Raw genomic sequence first — 19,694 nt, 5'->3', positions numbered from 1 at the left:
TACCGAACTGTGGACGCTTACCTTTGGGCAGTACGTCAAAACTGGGGGCCTACCACCACCTCTACTAAGCGGAACCGTTTGACAGATAAGCATTTATTACTTTAACGTCAAGCTAGCGATCTTAAAAAAAGTTGATATTTCACAGCGGATTTAACAATGTTTTGCATTTTTACTGGTTTTTAGTAAAATTATATTTAAAAAGTGAGTACGGTAATGTTATTGTAATCTTACAACAAGGTGTTCTGGAAACATGATAGTTTTAGGAAAGGTTGTGGTAGGCAGGGGGCCTAAGCTAAGTAGTAAGCTTCATAAACTGTCAACGGCTGCCGTCGGCTGCCGCCGACACGTGCCGTTCGTCTGTAAGAGCGCTTATGCGAAACGAACTGTTTCTGTAGGTACTCATATTATTTTATATTGCAGGCGACGCGTCGCTGTCGGCGGGTTCGGGTTCTGCGGCGGCGGAGGTGCGCGCGGCGTCGCTGGCGGGTCTGGCGGGGTCGCTGGGCGGCGAGACGGCGTCGCCGGCGCGCGGCGAGGATGGCGGCGACGCGGCGTCGGCCGCCAGCTGGGGCGAGGAGGCGTCGTGCTCGCGCTCGGCCGCGCGCCTGCGCAGCCTGTTCCTGTACGGCAGCGCGGAGCCGCCGCCGGACCCCGAGGCGGGCCCCTCCGCGCCGCCCCCGCGCCCCGCGCCGCCGCCCGTCCTCACCAGCGCCTGCGAGACCGCCCGCCCGCCGCAGCCGTCGCGCCCGCCCAGCCCCGCCTCCTAACGGTAGCGGGACGAGCTTCGTGGTATCTGAGTCCCCGGGCGGGATCGCCTAGATCCGAAGTGCGTCTCGAATTTGGTCACGTATCGGCCGGCGACCTCGCGACCTCGAAATTGATTTTTACCAGCCCCCTGTGTCGCCGCGGTTCGTAGGCCGAGGTCACCTCGAGCTACGAACCGCGGGTAGGCCCGCTGCGGAGTCATTTTCTGTTGTATCGTACTTGCCACTCTGATTTCCGCGCCATTGTGTGATCCACGATCATCGGCCGACGCCGGTTCGGGTCGAGAAGCGATGGTCGTTACGTCCAGACTCAAAACTGACGAGTCGAAAACTGAGCTCTCGCATTAATATAGAGATAGAGATCCGTAGTAGAAAATTTATTAGTACGTATGTAAACGTTAAGAAAAAATGTTAGAACTGCTTTTTGTATATACTAAATGGACTGCAAGTATCTATGTGAAATGTAGTATGATCATGACATACTGTTGCCCCTTTCGCCGATGTAAAGGGGCGAACTTAACTAGCCGTAAGGAATAAGGATCGCCAAAACTTCGAAATTAGCTAGCGGTAAGATTAGGCGAACGCTGTCTACGATAGATGCTTAGCGCTTCTCGGTGCAGTGCCACTCTATCAGATATTTGTGATAACTATTAATAATCTAAATTATTTAATTTTTCACGTTTGTAGGTTATGATTAAGCGATATTTTATGTTATAATAAAAATTGTAATACTATGATTAAAAATGTGATTAAACTGTCCAAGTTTTTCATTTCTGATGTCCGTTGTAACTATATTATAATTATTTAGGCTTAAATTTTGTGACTAGTAATTTCCTTTTAGAAGAATAAAAATAAATAAGTAAACAAGTTTAAACAATACAATTTATAAAATAATTCTTCTAGTTGATGACAGAAACTACATTTCTTTTATCTTAACAAGTTTATTAAATATTTACCATTTAAAACATAGATTTAAATAGAGTATCCATCAAACAACAACACATTTATTTATTTTACACACCTAAGTTTTCATAAAATAAGTTTTAGGAATCTACTTAGAGATTTTATATTGATCTTTATTTTGTTGTACGTTACAACACATCTGTTGGTCGTCGCATTCGGTATCTGAAATAAATATAGAACCTATTAACTATATTAGTAAAGAGGGTTTACTACATAATACCCAAAATCTTATTTTTGTTATTTTACTTTAGTACAATATATTATATTATACTACTAAAATATAAAAGTTGTACCTTAGGAAATTATTTAATCCCTTTCTAAAGGATCCCTTGAGCGTACACATGCAAGCGCGGGTTAAGGGACGCGGCCATGCCGACTGTATGGGCGCCCCAGACTCGATCGCACAAAAAGTCTGTCGTCTGCGATCTCCCTTAATGCGCGCTTGCATGTGTACGCTTCAATAGAATCCGGGGTTCTCAAAACGCGCGTTAGCAAAGCGCGCGCCTGACGCGGGCTTTAATACGCCCAATGTGCACCAGCTCTTACGCATAATAACTATGACTTTGCAATTTTTTAAAATTATTTTTGGTGGAGAATAGAGATATTAATAAAAATATTACACTTACGTGTTACTACATTACTTTTTCCTTATCCTTTGACGGAGAGGTCGTCGTTTCTTTCTCGTCTATCGCTTCATCAGTCTCCTTTTGTTCGTTCTAGAAAATAAAAATTTCTTTAAATAAATACTTAGTTTAAAAAACACGCTTATTTTTTTCAAAAATTTTAATAAAATATGATTGCATTGTCATTGGCGCTTTGCAGATAAAGGGGCGGGGCGGGCCGGTCAGTTTCGCTGCGAACGATAGCACAAAGGTGAAAGGGAATCCTATATTACCAACGCACACAACGGTGGGCAAAATGTACGGGCGTATATATAGCTTTGGTAAGGGGGGGTCCCTAACGTAAAAAACGACCAAGTCCGAGTTGGACTCGCCCATGAAGGGTTCCACAGCAGCAAATAGGTAACGTGTTTAGGAAATCAAAAGTAATTTTTTTTTATTTGAATATCGGAATGTTGAATATATTTATTTAAAAAAAGTAATATTATGCTCCACTATAATACTTAATTATTTTCACAAGTAAGATGGATAGTAATGAGGGGGGTCCAGTCCCCCAGGACCCCCTCCCCCCTTATTACGCCCATGGCGAAATGACCGCGCCGCAGGTGCCCGGCGGGCACTGGCGGCGCGTGTCCGCGGCTGCCCGCCGTGGATCACACAAACCAGTTTACATGCAGTAACGCAGACGGCGTGTGCTTTGTGTATGCGGCGCGGGCAGCCGCAGACATCGACGGGCGTACGCAGTGAAGTTGACCCGCTTCCTCTGCCGACGCTAACGTCCCGCGTTGCAGACGCTCCCGCTTCGCAGTCGCTTTGGTCGCCTAGGTTAGGCCGAAGCTTTATTGTTTTATTAATTGGTGTAAATGCATAATATAATCTGAATTTCGTATTACAACCTAGCTTACAGTGTTAAAAGTAGGGTACACAAAAAATAATTTTGAAATAAAAATCTTACACCTAAAATATACACAATATTTTGTCTTTTACATTTGTTATCGGGCTGTTGAAGCTATTTCAACTTTACGTACCTAAAGGTACATACTATGATTCTATTATTGTAGCTGGATTTTTATATTTATTACATTACTAGATATACTTGAAAATTACTTAATAGTAGTATTAGTTGATTAACGCCTAAACTATAGAGCCTGCTTTATAATCCCCAAATAAGAGACGTATAGATTATCCACAAGTTTTGATTCTGTCGCAACTTGGAAATGAGAAGCGCCAATACATAATATGGACAAGCTATTCGTCACATTTTAAGGCGATTGTGAAACAGGCCCTAAGTAACAGTAGGTATTTAAGTTTTAATATGATGGCCGATGAGCCATTTTATAACTAGATTTATTATTGAATATTATTTTGTTTTACTTAGTAGTAAGTAGCTAGCACTGGTATGAAATATTGTAAAGATTAAATAACAGTACTTAATACATTTCTATACAATGTGCGCGCTGCTTTATCGGCGTCTAATGCTAAGTACTCAAACTATTGTGATTGTAAGCTGTGATATTAGGGTAGTTGAATGTTGTGCCGTATTATTATTATTTTTTATTGTTTTAATTTTATAGTATTTGTAGCAATTTATTGGAAATTTTTATGTTTAAGAAATTTTAATACTAAAGAACAAATTAATGTAATAAGAAGATAGCAACAAGCCCTGACACAGTTAGGGGGATGAGAAATAAAAAAAAAAAAAAAAAAAAAAATGCTAAGTACTCACATACCTACGGTTAATTTGCTCAATAGTTTTACTCCAAATCGAGTAATAACTACTGTGTGGAACGCAAAACTCACAGCTCGAAGACTCGCATCGAGCCGACTTGATGGAATTAAATAAGTATATCAATTTAGAGTAAAACTAGCAATGCTGAATGTGTGGACGAAAGCCCGAGCTGTGGTTTTTACTCTACGTGATTGCTCGATCGAGCAAAACCGTATGTGAGTACTTAGCATTAGACTATGTTTACTAGACATACCTACTAGAAAAAGGCTGTTTGCCATATTTTAAAATTCATATTTTAAAAAATCTCTTTGGCCCACTACTTAAGGCCATAATGACTGCTGATGATGGCTTAAAAGGCTGCGCGCACAAACTGACTACAGTTGTCTATTCACAGAAAATTCGTAGTGAGTTATTAGTGCAAACGTTTGAAATGATCAATGAGCTTTGAGATCATCTGCCGCCATTTTGACATTTGCACTTATAACTCACTGGAAATTGACCTAAATACTAAATACAGGATTAATGTTATTTCTTTACACAAATTATAGTAGACGTTATACGAACGTGTGCGACTATAAATATTACATTATTTATAGTCGCACACGTTCTTCTTTTTTTTCAAATAGATATTACGTATATTTACATTTATATTAAAATATACAAGGTATAGTCGTCAATAAATAATTACAATACAAAATTTTGAAAATATTTAACAACAAATAAAACTGAGTAACAACAATAAAATAAATATTATGTGTAGGTATATTTAAATAAAGTAAATGCATAATTTTTAATTTTTTTCTAATTGATTTATTTTATGAGCCGAACTGGCCTCTTTGTCTTTGTAAATGAATAGCTGCTAAAACAATTTTATATGAATAATTATATATAGTTTATATTATAGTTACATGACGTAAGTTCTTAACTACAATATAACAGAAACATAGAATATTATCAAAATTAAATTCGACAGTTATTGGTATGGAGGGCAGACGAAAACACGTTTACTCGGACGTAACAAAATTCTTATTATTCTCACTCTGTCTCAGAGGGCACTAGTTTTATGGTTTGTATTTATATTGAACTTTGGACCCAAATCATTGTAACGAATAACTCCTGGAATTAGCTACCAGTTTCTGGAATGAAGAGATTTGGTCATAGATTGGCACATTTCGAATCTCAATTATATTTCTATAAGGAATGCTAGTTATTGAATGCACTTAAAATTTTAGTAGAGATATAGGGCCTGTTTCACCACTTCCTGGTAAAGTGCCGGATAGGTTATCTACAACTTTTTTGACAGATTCTCTATGTGTTAAGTGGTGGATAGCCTATCCGGCACTTATCAGGAAGTGGTGAAACAGGCCCTACATATACAAAGTGTATATTGTATTCATATTTGAGTGTTAGTCACTTAAGAGGGCGACTAACCCAAAATATCAAACATCGTCCTTCTCTCTTCACACTCGCGTCCGTCTTTTATATGCCAGGTGGAAAAGGGCGACGCGGATTCATCGTCATATTTGTTTTTTCTCAATAACTCGATAAACACACAATATTTTAAAAAATCGCTAGGTCGGTTTTTCAATGATAGAATTTTATACAATATTAACTTAGTTCAATGCACGGTTATGGCAATAAATGAAAAATTCATGAAAATTAGATGCATCTTTGTGATTTTTTTCTATCGAGAAAATTTTAAGATATCGTGTTTTTGCTCAGATCGAATTCTCGGAAATATAATGTAGTATCTAATTTTAGAAAATGAAACAATTCGGGGCTTATTTTCAAGTATAAAAATGAATTATAAAAATCGAAAATTTTGGGTTTGTCGCCCCCTTAAAAAAAATGAATGTTAGCATACACAATTTAAGCAAGCACCAGTTTTAGTGCCGTTACAAATTGCACACGCACACAAGCTCGAGATTAAAGGTGCCGGTTGGCAGCGGGCGACATGAAGCAACCGCAGACGACGTGTCGTCGCGACTCTACTGGTTTTTATTTCTATGAAATACCCTCCGCAGCTAGCGACACTTATTCATAGAAATACATAGAAACCAGTAGTGTCGCGACGACACGTCGTCTGCTGCAATTTCATGTAGCCGGCTTCCAACTTTTACCTTAAATAAGCAGTTCAAGCACGTCTGCAGTCCTTGCGACCATTATTAGGATTAAATCTTTTGAGGCGCAAACTCGACCAATCACTAAATTATAAAATCACTAATGTACAGCAAAAAGAGTACTAATGCTTCGCAATTTTCCTTTTTTGAAGCCATTACGTATTAATCTTTACGCGAAAACTTTCGGATTCCCGAACCGGCAGTAGGCATCAAGTAAGACCATTCTGAAAGCAGGGGCGGTCGGCGGTCCTAGGGGGTGGCGAGTAGGACAAACGGTCTCGCAAAGACCTTCCACCCGGGGCCTCGCAATATAGGAAGTATTTAGCAATAAAATACGAATTGGGAAGTCAATAGAGTTGAAAATCGTGTGTAGTGGACCCGTCTCGCCAGGTGGGCTCGTCGGCGACGGAGGCGCGGCACAGCGGGCAGGTGTGGTCGCGGTCGAGCCACGCGGCGATGCAGAGCTCGCAGAATATGTGACCGCAGCCGAGACGCACGGGCAGCGAGTACTCGTCGTGGCAGATCGGGCACGCCTCCCCCGCCGCGCACAGCTGCTCGCCTGTCGGCTTCGTACCCAGGTTCTGTGGAGATCCCGTTAGTTTGGTTTTTATATAACAAATCATTAATAAATGGGGGGGGGGGGGGAATATTGTAACTAAGGTCTCCTTAAAGGAGTTAAGTGCATGTGAATCATCAATACTTGTTTCTTACTCATGCACGAAAATATCTCGCTCTTATCGCGTATTTAAAATCGATAATAATAGAAGTGAGAAATTAGTGAGTGATTCAAGGTGTTGAAATCAGGACTGAAAGATGGGACCAAAAATTACTAAATAGGCAACTGTAAACTTAAATTAGTCAAAATAAGTTCTAATATTACAAGAATAAGAGGTATTCAGCAGGCTCAACATGGATACAAAAACGAGGCAAAGTATAAAAAAACGAGGAGATTTTGGGCATGAAATGACAGACTTTCTTTGTATATGGCTGTGCATGTATCTTTAGTAATTATGAAAACTCACCACACTCTGTAACAAAGTCCATGTGGCGTTCTTGAAGAGCCTCAGTCTTACAATGAGTTCAATGACCTTGGCGAACACATACAGGGATGTGAGGAACATCCCTAGAATCTTCTCGGAGCCCTCATACGACTGCATCAGGAAGTATATCCAGGGCTGAATGGTGATTAAAGACCGGTATAACTGAGATACCGCCTCAGTGAACAGATATACTTTGCCCTGAAAATATTTATGACATAGTCAAAAAGTGTACAGTTGAAAATAAATGCTGCAAGACAGGTTTTGTTATATTTTAATGATTGAACAACAAATTTATAACCAAATTCAATGATCATAAATAAAATGCTTTTCCTAATATTATATTATTAAACTACAAAATTGTAGTATAAACTTTTTAAATATCTCATATAGCATATTTCCATATTTCTCAATCTAATAAAAAATATTTTATAATAACTGAAACCAAAAAAGAAAATACATAATATTATATCAAAGTGAAATACAGAAAAAGAGGTAATAAAAGATATAAAGGTAATAAAAGATAATTCTCTCTTACCCTCTTCTGGAATGGTAGAATGCACACAGGCATCATGGTTATCACCATCTTGATGTCGACTGTAATTATTTTCACAATCAAATCTGTGAGCACAACCAGCCATATCAATTCCCATACATCAATTGGCTCCGTATAACCAGGGAACATTATCACATTTGGCAGCAGTCGCCCATGACCAAACAAAAAATGAACTATTGCTACACAACTTACTGAAAATACTAACTCAGTCAATAAAGTTTGTATACTTCTATTCATTTGTTTGCCATATTCCCTGTAACAAAATGTTCTTATTATTAGAAATTAAAAAGAAAACATTAACCGATTCAGTGCGGATGACACTGCAGCCGTGTCATATATTTTTTTAACATGTGGCGTATGACACGGGAGCCGTGTCATTTAGAAAACGATTGTATTTCCCTCAAATTACACTTTAGAAGGTTCTACTCTGAACAAAACCATCTTAATTTTCCACGTCAAACAAGCCTGTATAGGCTTCGTTTCTAAGTATTCTATGAACTGAAAAAAGAGTAGGAGCTGTCAACCTTTTTTAAGCTTTATTCATTGCGGATGACATGGTAGCCGTGTTGAATATATACTTTTTAACGTGTGGTGTATGACACGAGAGCCGTGCCATCCATACTAATATTATAAATACGAAAGTCTGTCTGCCTGTCTGTCTGTCTTTTACCTCTGCACGCCAAAACCGCTGAACCGATTTTGCTGAAATTCGCCATGGAGATACTTTGAGTCTCGGAAAAGGACATAGGAATTAGGAAGTATCCTATGTCCTTTCCCGAGACTCAAAGTATATAAAAGACAAAAAGTATTTTGTACAGGAAAAATGTACGGTTCCCGCGCGATAAACGAGTTTTGTTGCGGGCGTCATCTAGTCCTGCTAATCCTACTATCCTACTAATATTATAAAGGCGAATGTTTGTATGTATGTATGTTTGTTACTCTTTCACGCAAAAAGTACTGAACGGCTTTTAATGAAACTTTACAATAATATAGCTAATACATCAGAATAACGCATAGGCTACAATTTTATACGACTTTCAAAATAGAGCAGGTGTCATGATGGTTTTTTTTTATGTTCTTAGGATAACTCTGCCATTTGTGAACCGATTTTCAAAATTTTTCTTTTGGTGTATATGTCATTATCCCAATTTGGTACCTGATGAAGAGATCCATAATTAATAATCGACGGAACTCCTCAATATTTCGGTTTCGTGAGCAGTATTCTAAGCATATGCTACCAACAAGTAAGATTTTGCACCATCCATGGTTAGGAAGGTGCTGAGAGAACTCCTGACTATCTATAGATACAAGTTTGGGAGTTTCGACGTTGTTTTAAGAACGCAAAGCATATACTACTATACCAATTACATTCATCATCACCATCATCATCACTACCATAAACGATTATATGTAGAACCATGAATCGTCCCATTTTTACCCTATTATTGGTACTAAGCCCTGGTAACACCGCGGGGCATATTCAGTATTTTATAAAACGATTGTATCTCCCTCAAATTACACGTTAGAAGGTTCTACTCTGAAATAAACCATCTTAATTTTCCATGTAAAACAAGCCTATAGGCTTCGTTTCTGGATATTCTGTGAATTGAAAAAAAGTAGGGGCTATCATTTTCCTAACTTTGAAACCTACAAAAGGTGCAACATCTTTGGCGAGACATATACAACTTCATATTATTATTATAGCATATGACACGGCTAACATGTCACAAGAAAATTGTATGCCGCCACTACTAAAAGTTTTCAAAAATGTGTGCCGCTATGAATCGGTTAATCAAATTATTAATTTACCAGTTTTACTAAAAAATTTAGCTGGCAAGAACAGTTATATTTTGGAAATTACAGTTTATACCTTGACAAAGGTACAAAAAAGCTTAAAGCTCATTGCTAATAAAAATATTTATATGGCACGCTTTGGTGGTGTGAGATTGAAGAAGGTTGTATACACTATACTATATAACTTCAAAGAAGGCAGTGATTGCGATTCAAAAGGAAAACTTACCTCCTAACAATTGCATTACTGTGTGCAAAAGTACAGAAGAGAATAGCAAATGTGAATAATCCTTCTCTGCTATCATACATGAACTTTATGAATAACAGCAAATAGAATGGTGCATATTTTATCAACACATTTAGCATTGCCCTTATATCTACAACCTAAAAACATACAAGAAAATATTATCATTATTAAATGATTACGATTCGAATCATTATGGGAATAACTGCAAAAAAAAGTGTATTTTATAGTAATCAATACATGTCATTCAGATTCAGATGAAACTAATAGATAAAGCTATTTTTAATAATAAATGTCCTACAAACTCCTACAAACCTCTTGACCTCCATCTTCACTCTGGCTTTCGTTATCAACATTATCATTAATGTTGTTATTGTTTGAGGGGTTCACAGAAGAGTTTATGTCCGCATGCTCCTGAGCATTGTCGGACAAGTTGGACTCATTTGACACACTGTTGCTTACACCTGATTGCTGCCGTTGAGTAAGAGCTGGGGTGGATCTTTCATTGAGTATATATGTCTGCGCACCCGGCCCCAAGTTCACGTGGGCAATAGAACTCTGTGGTCTCTGGGGCCCCTCCCCCTGCTGGTGAACTGCGGGTGCATTTCGAGGAAGCCAAGTTGGAAGTGACAGCCTGGCATTGTTACCCTGAAAATCAGTTTACAAACAATTATATTCAACATTCCTTACACATACAGATCACTTTAGCTGTAACAAGTAGTTGCTCTTGAAAGCGTTCTACGTCGTTTTGTCGTTGCTTCGACTATTGTTTGATAACGCATAAACACTTGATTATTGTAATAATGTGGTGAAATCTATTGACACATTTTTTAAGAACCGAGTAGGTAGTAGTTAAGTTGGGTATGACGTCATATTTACAATATGTTTACCATGCGAGCATTCTCGACGAGGGGTCTGATTTCTCTAAATACATGATTTAAGCGATCTCCTAGGCCTATAGTTGTTCTATTCACTCCTACTGGTCTAGTCACGGAATCAGCTCGCCGAGGGGCATTATTACCGCCTGGGTGCTCCGCGGACTCGTCGTCTTCGATATCGAGTGTAACTTGGTTGGGTTGAGTCATAATGAGCACAAAACTATCACATTAAGTTTAATTTTATCGTTAAAAAACACTTATTTTTCATTTTATTACTACGGAACTGATGGAATTGAAGGTCAAGTTTTGATTTTTGAAGTTTAGATGTTTTGACAATTGAGTGAATTGACAATATTGACATATTTTATTGCTTGACATTGACGTATATTTTTTTAATAGGTTAATTTCTAAAGGCAATCAAATACACTAACAAAAAGCTATTGGTACACTCGAGTCCCAAGTCCCAACATTTCCATAAGATTTTTAAAATACTAAAAGCCGTTATTGTTGCAATCTAGCTCGCCCTAAATATTTTTGGCTCATTTTATATTCGTACAGACTCGTGTCTCCACACACAAAGATATATTTTGTTAGTTTATTATTATAATACTAGCTGTCCCGGTGAACTTCGTGTCACTTTAAAACCTTCCCTGGACTTCTACGAATATTTTAAGACTAAAATTAGCCCAACCCGTTCAGCCGTTTTCGATTTAGTGTTACTAACATAAAAGAAAATCCATTTTTATATATTTGACTTTTAAGTAAGTATTATCACAAATCTTTTGTATGGGAGTATAGAAAAGTATTGTTTTTAGACTTTTTCAGGAAATTTAATTTTATTTTTAGAATTTTTCTCTCCGTAAGAACCATCCTCGTACTTCAACTTTCAAGGAATATTTTAAAAAAAGAATTAGCGAAATCGGTCTAACCGTTCTCGAGTTTTGCGCTAAGCAACACAATCAGCGACTCATTTTTATATTATAGACTAGCTGTTGCCCGCGACTTCGTCCGCGTTAGTATAGTAGATCACGTCCCAAGTATTATTTATTGTATAAAAATATTCAATGTATAGCATTGACTATTTTATACCTACGATTTTATTATATAAAGATGTTTCGCGCGGCTTCGCTTGCGTAATTTAGGAATTTCACGCAACCGTACATTTTTCCGCAAAAAAATAGCCTATGTCCCTTAACGTGGTCTATTCTTCATGTTTGCCAAATAACAATAAAAATTGCTTCAGTATTTCTTAAGAATCTTAAGATAATAAGCAATTTCATATAATTTCCCCTGTTTTTTCCACATTTTCCTCTATGTCTTCGCTCCTATTAGTTGTAGAATAATAAAATATAGCCTATGACCTTCCTCGATAATTAGGCTACCTAACACTGAAAGAATTTTTCAAATCGGACCAGTAGTTCCTGAGATTAGCGCGTTCAAATAAGCACTTTCAAATAATTTTCCCCCGTTTTTTCCTCACTTTCCTCTATTTCTTCGCTCTTATTAGTCTTAGCGTGATAAAATATAGCCTATAACCTTCCTCAACAAATGGGCTATCTAACACTGAAAGATTTTTTTAAATCGGAAGAGTAGTTCCTGAGATTAGCGCGTTCAAATAAGCCCTTTCATATAATTTCCCCCGTTTTTTCCACATTTTCCACTATTTCTTCGCTCTTATTAATCTTAGCGTGATAAAATATAGCCTTCCTCGATCAATGGGCTATTTAACACAGAAAGAATTTTTCAAATCTGACCAGTAGTTCCTGAGATTAGTGCGTTCAAATAAGCCCTTTCAAATAATTTCCCCCCGTTTTTTCCACATTTTCCTCTATTTCTTCGTTTCTATTAGTTTTAGCGTGATAAAATATAGCCTATAGCCTTCCTCGATAAATGGGCTATCTAACACTGAAAGAATTTATCAAATCGGACCAGTAGTTCCTGAGATTAGCGCGTTCAAACAAACAAACAAACAAACTAACAAACTCTGCAGAATTATAATATTAGTATAGATGCAGGCTCGTGTGCAGGTGTGGTGAAAATAAGGCGGATAACATAATGGGATAATTAAAATAAAACAACTGTTTCGATACAATTAATACTTATATAATCCATGTTCAAATAATAGTCAATAGACCACGACGAGTACCTATTGCCACACGGCTCGATCACCGTCTTCGATTATTTATTGAAATCACACGTAAAGTTTAGCGAATATGATTTCGTTAAGTTAATATTCAGTCTTTGTTCAGGCTTCGCTCGAGAAGATGAACGATGCGTCGTTGAGCGTTTCCATATTAACGATCGTTGTCCACTACGCGAGTTTGTAAAATAACATAATATGAACACCTCTATTTTGCGCTATCAAATAAACAGTAGACTGCACTATAAACAGATCCGACTCATTCGATGAACGGTAAATTTCGAATACTTTAAATATAATACCTAATATTCTCTTGGCACTCACGTTTCAGTATCTGGCTTTAAGTTTAGGATGCCCTGCGCGTGAAGATCCCGGACCGCCTCCAGCAGCCGCCGCTCGGCCCGCGGCTCCCCCAGCGCGACGTCCACACTTCCGGCGCACAGCAGAAGTGCTCGCAGGGCGGCTCGAGGCCAGTCGGGTTTCAAGTCGCGTCGCACCGTAGCCCCGGACGACGCGGAGCCCAGCCTCGCGCACTCGGCCTCCAACCTATCGCCGTACTCCTCTATCAACGCGTCGCCCATGCTCCTTCTGATCTCGGGCGTGAGCGACGACAGGAGCAGCAGCGCGACGTCGTCCATAGGCCGCCCCAGGGACACCATCTGCCAGTCGAGGGCGATGCACTCGCACGTGCCGTCCCGCTCCCGGAACAGCAGGTTCCCGCTCCAGAAGTCCGCGTGCGCGAGGGGCGCGGGCTCCGCGGGCTGGAGCAGAGTTCCGAGAAGCGAGGGGGCTCGCGCGCTCAGAGCCGACACGGCGGCCGCTTCCTCTGTGCAGTCGGTGCGGCCTCGGAGAAACGCTTCGAGCTGCGGGAGACCTCGTCGCACCAGTCGGAGGTAGCCCGCCGCCGCTCTCTCGCACGGGAAGAGAAAGTCGAATCTCTGATCGAGGGGTCCCTCCTTATCTCGAAGGGCCAGAGATAGGGCGTGCAGCCTCGCCGCGGCGAACAGTGCCGCGCGCGCTCGCTCCACGGTCAGACCCTCGGCAAAGTCGGCGGACTGGTAGCCCACCGCCGTCACGTCTTCTAGCACCAGCTCGCTGTCTCCGATTTCATCTGAAAATAAGTCAATTTTATTTATTAGTGGCGGGCGAGACACTGAGCTCATCGAGGGTGGGCGTATAGTAAAAATTAATCTTAAGAAAAGAAATAAGAATCGAAAATTTTATTTATTCAGATTGTCGGCAAGCCTCTAAATAATAAATTTTCTCGTACGTTATATGTCGTTGTTATACGTATTCACGTCGCCCAACGTCATTTAAAATGTAGGTACCGCAAATAAATAGAAACGACGCGGACGTAATCGCGACGGAATGTCGCATGCCTTTGTGGTGAATCGAGAGATTAATTTAGGGATTACCTGGCAGCTTTGCTTTCACACATTTGGGGACCGGTAGAGTTTCCCCCGGTCCCAGGGTCTCGGCCAGTCGGTTCAGCACCGGCGCCAACTCCGTGTAGAACAGTATCTCTCGCGTGTCGAACTGGGCTTCCGCCACGAACAGTCGCCCGAAGGGGTCGTGCGGGGGCAATTTCACCACTAACGGTAGAGCTTTCCTCTCCCCTGACCGCTCGTAACGGACAGTCACTGCGAGCACTCTGCTTAGAGTCCCAGCCACTTCAGCTCGGGTCTCCACTCGGATCTGTAGAGAGAGGAAAACGTTCACGTACTATAACTAAATATATATGGAAGGTACTTAGTAGATGGTACAAGTGTTATGTCGGTACTCCCACATAAGTAATACGTCTTATAAATACTAAAATATAAACGGTGTATTTTACTTAAAGTCTACCTAGGTTCCTAATCTATTTTATTAAACCACTTTAAATTTACTTTAAATTGGTGCCATGTAGTCCCAAAATTTTAATAAGTAATTAACTTGACCTTGAAAACGAATTCTATCCTGTCTGCTGCTGATTTGCATTAGGCCCCAATGAGCCACAAGATTATGATTCACGGTCACGACTGACTCAGACCAGAGGCTAGGAGGAAAGTCAACCAAAGACGATTAATTACTTCAGCGGCGAATGATGTACCTAACTACAAATTTAATTGGTAATTAACTAGATTATATATTTTGATAATAAGTAACGTAAAAAACCTGGCGAGAAACCTAATAGAACTTCATAATTTTATCACTTTAAATATGTTTATGTTAATGATAAAATAAATAAGTTAAAGAACCTAGTTATAAATTAAATAATAGATTTAAAAATGTAGGATAGGTGCCTAAATTTTAAATAATAAGAATAATTGAGAAAAGAGAACTTTCTGTTATAAGACAAGCGAAAGAATATAAGATACAGCTCGAAGATCACCATCAGCTTGCAGTCCCAATTGAATCCCATCACTTTGTTATGAATATCTACTGGTTCCTCGACTGCACCTACCTCCTGGTGGTCAGCGACCCCGGCGCCGGTCAGCAGGTCGCGGGCCCACTCCTCCGTCAGGGCCGCCGCCTCTGCCTCCAGCTGCTCGCTGTCCGAGTCGTCGCTCCCGAAGCTCGGCTCGTCGGAAGCCGCGGTGCTCTCCGAACCGGACTGCATTTTTCGATTCACAGATCGCGCATATTTTGTCTCAAATCTTTACCACTGTACGCGGGGTGTTGTGGCATCGAATAATCGGCACTGAGGCGGCGCATGCGTGTGACGATCTCAATTATTCATTCCGCCGCCCCGCATGCCCGCCCTCGATGGGGTTAGGTTAAGAGGTGTGGAGAGAAGTATTCATATTATAACCGGCTGTTTTGTCTGACGCTTGATGAATGAGGTCAAATTCTTTATGCGTTTATTAATTACACGTATATTGATGAGATGTAGGATGGTAAGGTGGGAATAGATAATGTTAAAAAGATATTATAAAAATACTTATACCTTACCATGAAAAATATGTACTTAAGTATTACGAGATTTTGTCCGCGGCTTCGCTCGCGTTAAGGAGTATTAATATTTATTATATACAAACTTTCATCACCTATTTTAACCTTTATCAAAATCCTTTCTTAGCGGATGCCTACGTCATAACATCTACCTGCATGCAAAATTTGAGCCCGATCCGTCCAATGGTTTGGGCTGGGCCTCTATCATGAGCTCTTAAGACGCTGACAACTGCCAATGACCTTGAGGATTCGCATTTCTAAGCCACGCCCCCTAATTGTCCGATAAGACAGCGCCAGCTTTGCTAGCGGCTAAACCGGGAACTTCTAAAAGATAGGTTTGATTAATATTGAGCTGTCGCATAGAGATTTCAATAGATGGCGCGTAATAAATAAATACTATGTACTATACTTCCGTGAGCGAACTATAAGAGTGCGGAAGATTAGTGCAGAATGCAGATAGAACGGAGCACAGCGGAGAGGTAATATTAACGCACTTGAAAATAAACTTTATAATCACTAAACTAAAGTGCATAAATGCTTGAACCTTACAAAAAATGCACGTTTGTCCTCAAGGATACGCGGGAATCTTAAAGATTGAAGTCGATATTATACTGATTCGTTATGTCTATTATGGTAGTAATGTAAGCCATACACGTTACGCAGGTAGACCGGAATGTGTGAGGGAATATACCTGTGCAGTTTTTTGGACCTGCGCAGGCGACCAGGTCCCACACACATACCGGTATACCTGTGCAGGCATACCTGCGTGCTGTACAGGTGGATCTCTCCCGTCCCCGGTAGACCGTAGCCTGTAAGGCTTACTTATGGTAAATAAAACACAGTTATTCTTTTATAATATACCTATTATATTATAAAATAATGACAAAACCCAACTGCGTAAAAACATTCAATTTTTTTCATAAACATTTTTTCTGTTACATTACAATTTACATTAAAATTACAATTACATAAGTACAGCAAGAAATAAAACAAAATTCAGGAATCGTTTTTTACTGTCCCGGCAAACGTTGCTTTGCCATAATATTATATTTACGATAATATTATTATTTTAATTAAGTGACTAATAGGTAAGTATGTCACCATGGCAACGTTGATCGCTATCCCGTCGCACAAACTTAATGGTCGCCGTCAGTCTCAGGTTATAATAATTTACTATTATTTATTCAACAAATGCACTTATCAATATATAAAGTACCCAGTAGCCGATTCTCAAACCTACTGAATATGCATTATATATATATATATATATATATATATATATATATATATATATATATATATATATATATATATACATAGCTGGGCACCGTTAATCAAATAGTTAACTTCGTTAATCGTTAATCCGTTAAAAAAAATGTTAGCTTCGTTAAACGTTAAAGCGTTACACTGCGGACGAATTAGCGCAAGTTAACGTTAATCGTTAATCCGTTAATATGTGTAATATGGCCTTGTTGTAACTTATATCATTGCGTTAGTGTACATACAAAACCTGTTGGTTTAAGGTTTTGGAAGTTAACAGGTTAGGGACAAAACAAAATACTTCTATAATTATTGTATTCTAGGTAGAAATTACAATACAATAATTATTATAGATATAGTTTATTGTTATTATAAATCATTTGCATGTTGATAAAGAAGAGTGCAGTATAATTTAGTTAGGTAACTAAATTATACTGCACTCTTCTTTATCAACATGCAAAATATGATTTATAATAACAATAAACAAATCACTCTTTCTATAAGCATCGGCGCTGAGTAATGAAATGATAAAACGAAACAAATATCTTCTCACTCGCATGCGCCTGAAAATATATATCTAGTATTATTTTTGTTTCGTCTGAACCTGTTTTCGCGCGGCGCCGCGGTGCCGTGCGGTAAAAAGTAGGCATTGGATTAACGATTAACGGACTTCTGCATATTAACGGAAGTTAACCAGTCCGTTAATATTTTTAAAAGTTAACTTAAAAGTTAATCCGTTAATCAAAATGTTAACTTCGTTAATTAACGATTAACGGACTTCTGCATATTAACGGAAGTTAACCAGTCCGTTAATATTTTTAAAAGTTAACTTAAAAGTTAAACCGTTAATCAAAATGTTAACTTCGTTAATTAACGATTAACGGTTTAACGAGTTAATGCCCAGCTATGTATATTTATTTATTTGCTATGAACAGCCAACAAAAGTTACAATCATACATATATAAATAAACATGGATTAAATATTGAATCACGGTTATTGCACTTTTAATTAGAGGCTATTACATCTTGCTATTAAAATCGGCTAAGTATAAAGATAATAAAAAAAAATGAAAATAATATTAAACTAAATTAAGCTAACTATATTAAATTAAATCAAATCAAATTTAAATAACCTAAATTCATTGAAATACAGTCATGCCAAATTACATTAAATTAAATATAAAATAATAATACATGTAATACTAATAATTATAATAAGAATAAGATAAAATTAACCTAAAATAAAGCAAGTTACATTAACCTGGGCCAAATACATTTAAAAGTCGAATAAAATAAAATTGCATTAAATTTTTGTACATTATCAAATAAAAATAAAAATAATTACAATGATAAAAGTAACCACGATAAAAACATTTAAATATAAGTACTGTTTTGCCCAATTTAATTTAGTAATAATAATCATCATAAAAGAAAAAATGTATAACGTATTATACTTTATAAATTAATTCGTAATAACTAATAAACTGTAGTAAATAAATATATACAGTGTGTAACAAAAACAAGTGATAATACTTTAGGGTGTGTACGTGTTCCTTGTAGAGAGTTCACTGTGAAAGTAGCAGCTCTGAAAGACGATTTTTTTTTCTTTTGTATGAGCAAGGGCAAGTATCACGAGTTTCCCCATACAAAAGAAAAAAAAAATAGGTCTTTCAGCGCTGCTACTTTTACAGTGAACTCTCAACAAGGAACACGTACAAACCCTGTGTCGAGAAAATTGAATGCCGAAATCACCTACTTCGGAACTTCTGTAATAGGCTAAAACTTTACAAACTGATACGAAATATCCCATCAAAGACACAAATTTGACCCAAAGCGTGATCATGATGAAGTTATTAGAAAATTATTAGAAAACTTTGGCCGGGTGATAAAAAGAAGACCCAACACTGCAAGTGCTAACCTAGTAAAAGACATTTTATATAAAAAAAAAATAAGCTTCGTTTCTTCTATCAAACATGGCCAAGAAAATTAAAAACAAGCAATAAGAGATTTAGAATTACAAGAAGGAATTAAAGTAAAGCCTTGCGGGCTATTTATAGATACAGAATTCCATTTTTAGGAACAACGCCCGATGGAATTTGCGATGAAAAAACTATTTTAGAAATTAAATGTCCCATCACAGCATATAACATTGGAGTAGACGCTGCTATAACACAACAAAAAGTTACATTTTGGAAAATAGATAAACAGGGCAAATTAAATATAGACAAAAATCACTCCTGGTTTTATAAGGTGCAAGGGCAGCTCCATATTTCAGGTTACGAATATTGCCTTATTATTATTGATAGGCATGTAATGGTCTTCATTTGAGTCACTATCAATTATCAATATTAGATTGCAAAGTATGCATAGAAATGTGAATTTTGAATTGAGGCCATCTTGCTTTTCACCTACTAGTTCTATGTCAGTTAAAGCACATCCAAGAGGACCATGATGAGAAATTTCTTGCAACCTCTTATAAAAATATGAAACACTTATAATTCTTCTTCCGACATCAGGTTTCTTCTGAGGAAGTGCAGTTTCAACAATAAGCTTTTCAGCATCACATTCAGGCTCCAAACTACATAGTCCAGTGTCATGGGTACTTTTTTCTTCCAGCCTGTAAGTAAGTTTATACTTTGAGACATCGACATTTAACAACAG

General features: G+C 38.3%; 3 protein-coding genes across 3 annotated transcripts in view; 1 reads left to right on the top strand and 2 right to left on the bottom strand.

Annotated features, from left to right (window-relative positions):
• Positions 1 to 1,521, top strand: part of LOC121740576 (E3 ubiquitin-protein ligase RNF19B-like) — an 85,421-nt gene extending 83,900 nt beyond the window's left edge. The window contains exon 8 of the mRNA XM_042133311.1: positions 421 to 1,521. Coding sequence (XP_041989245.1) covers positions 421 to 767 — 347 coding nt within the window. The 3' untranslated portion in view covers positions 768 to 1,521. The remainder of the gene's footprint in view (positions 1 to 420) is intronic.
• A 4,961-nt stretch (positions 1,522 to 6,482) lies between these two features.
• Positions 6,483 to 11,006, bottom strand: LOC121725471 (RING finger and transmembrane domain-containing protein 2). The gene is made up of 6 exons (XM_042112474.1): positions 10,715 to 11,006; positions 10,140 to 10,472; positions 9,810 to 9,964; positions 7,772 to 8,042; positions 7,219 to 7,434; positions 6,483 to 6,777 (listed from the first exon to the last, which is right to left on the bottom strand). The coding sequence occupies exons 1-6, from the start codon at positions 10,907 to 10,909 to the stop codon at positions 6,544 to 6,546; spliced, it is 1,404 nt and encodes a 467-aa protein (XP_041968408.1). The 5' UTR covers positions 10,910 to 11,006; the 3' UTR covers positions 6,483 to 6,543.
• A 1,777-nt stretch (positions 11,007 to 12,783) lies between these two features.
• Positions 12,784 to 15,727, bottom strand: LOC121725533. Its single transcript, XM_042112537.1, has 3 exons — positions 15,286 to 15,727; positions 14,258 to 14,537; positions 12,784 to 13,953 (listed from the first exon to the last, which is right to left on the bottom strand). Exons 1-3 carry the CDS (start codon positions 15,439 to 15,441, stop codon positions 13,163 to 13,165), a joined length of 1,227 nt encoding a protein of 408 aa, XP_041968471.1. The 5' UTR covers positions 15,442 to 15,727; the 3' UTR covers positions 12,784 to 13,162.
• Positions 15,728 to 19,694: the final 3,967 nt, after the last annotated feature.

The sequence above is a fragment of the Aricia agestis genome, chromosome 3 (genome assembly GCF_905147365.1).
Source record: "Aricia agestis chromosome 3, ilAriAges1.1, whole genome shotgun sequence".
Classification (NCBI taxonomy): Eukaryota; Metazoa; Arthropoda; class Insecta; order Lepidoptera; family Lycaenidae; genus Aricia; species Aricia agestis.
This window is presented reverse-complemented; position numbering and strand designations above follow the sequence as displayed.

Bases quoted from the DNA above. Each gene is read 5' to 3' on its own strand.
- LOC121725471 (XM_042112474.1), bottom strand. From the start codon at position 10,909: ATGACTCAACCCAACCAAGTTACACTCGATATCGAAGACGACGAGTCC. The intron at 10,473-10,714 runs GTAAACATATTG...ACTGATTTTCAG, and splicing joins TCGTCGAGAATGCTCGCATG to GGTAACAATGCCAGGCTGTC. The intron at 7,435-7,771 runs GTAAGAGAGAAT...AAATATTTTCAG, and splicing joins TTCTACCATTCCAGAAGAGG to GGCAAAGTATATCTGTTCAC.
- LOC121725533 (XM_042112537.1), bottom strand. From the start codon at position 15,441: ATGCAGTCCGGTTCGGAGAGCACCGCGGCTTCCGACGAGCCGAGCTTC. The intron at 14,538-15,285 runs GTAGGTGCAGTC...CTCTCTCTACAG, and splicing joins GGGTCGCTGACCACCAGGAG to ATCCGAGTGGAGACCCGAGC. The intron at 13,954-14,257 runs GTAATCCCTAAA...ACTTATTTTCAG, and splicing joins TGTGAAAGCAAAGCTGCCAG to ATGAAATCGGAGACAGCGAG.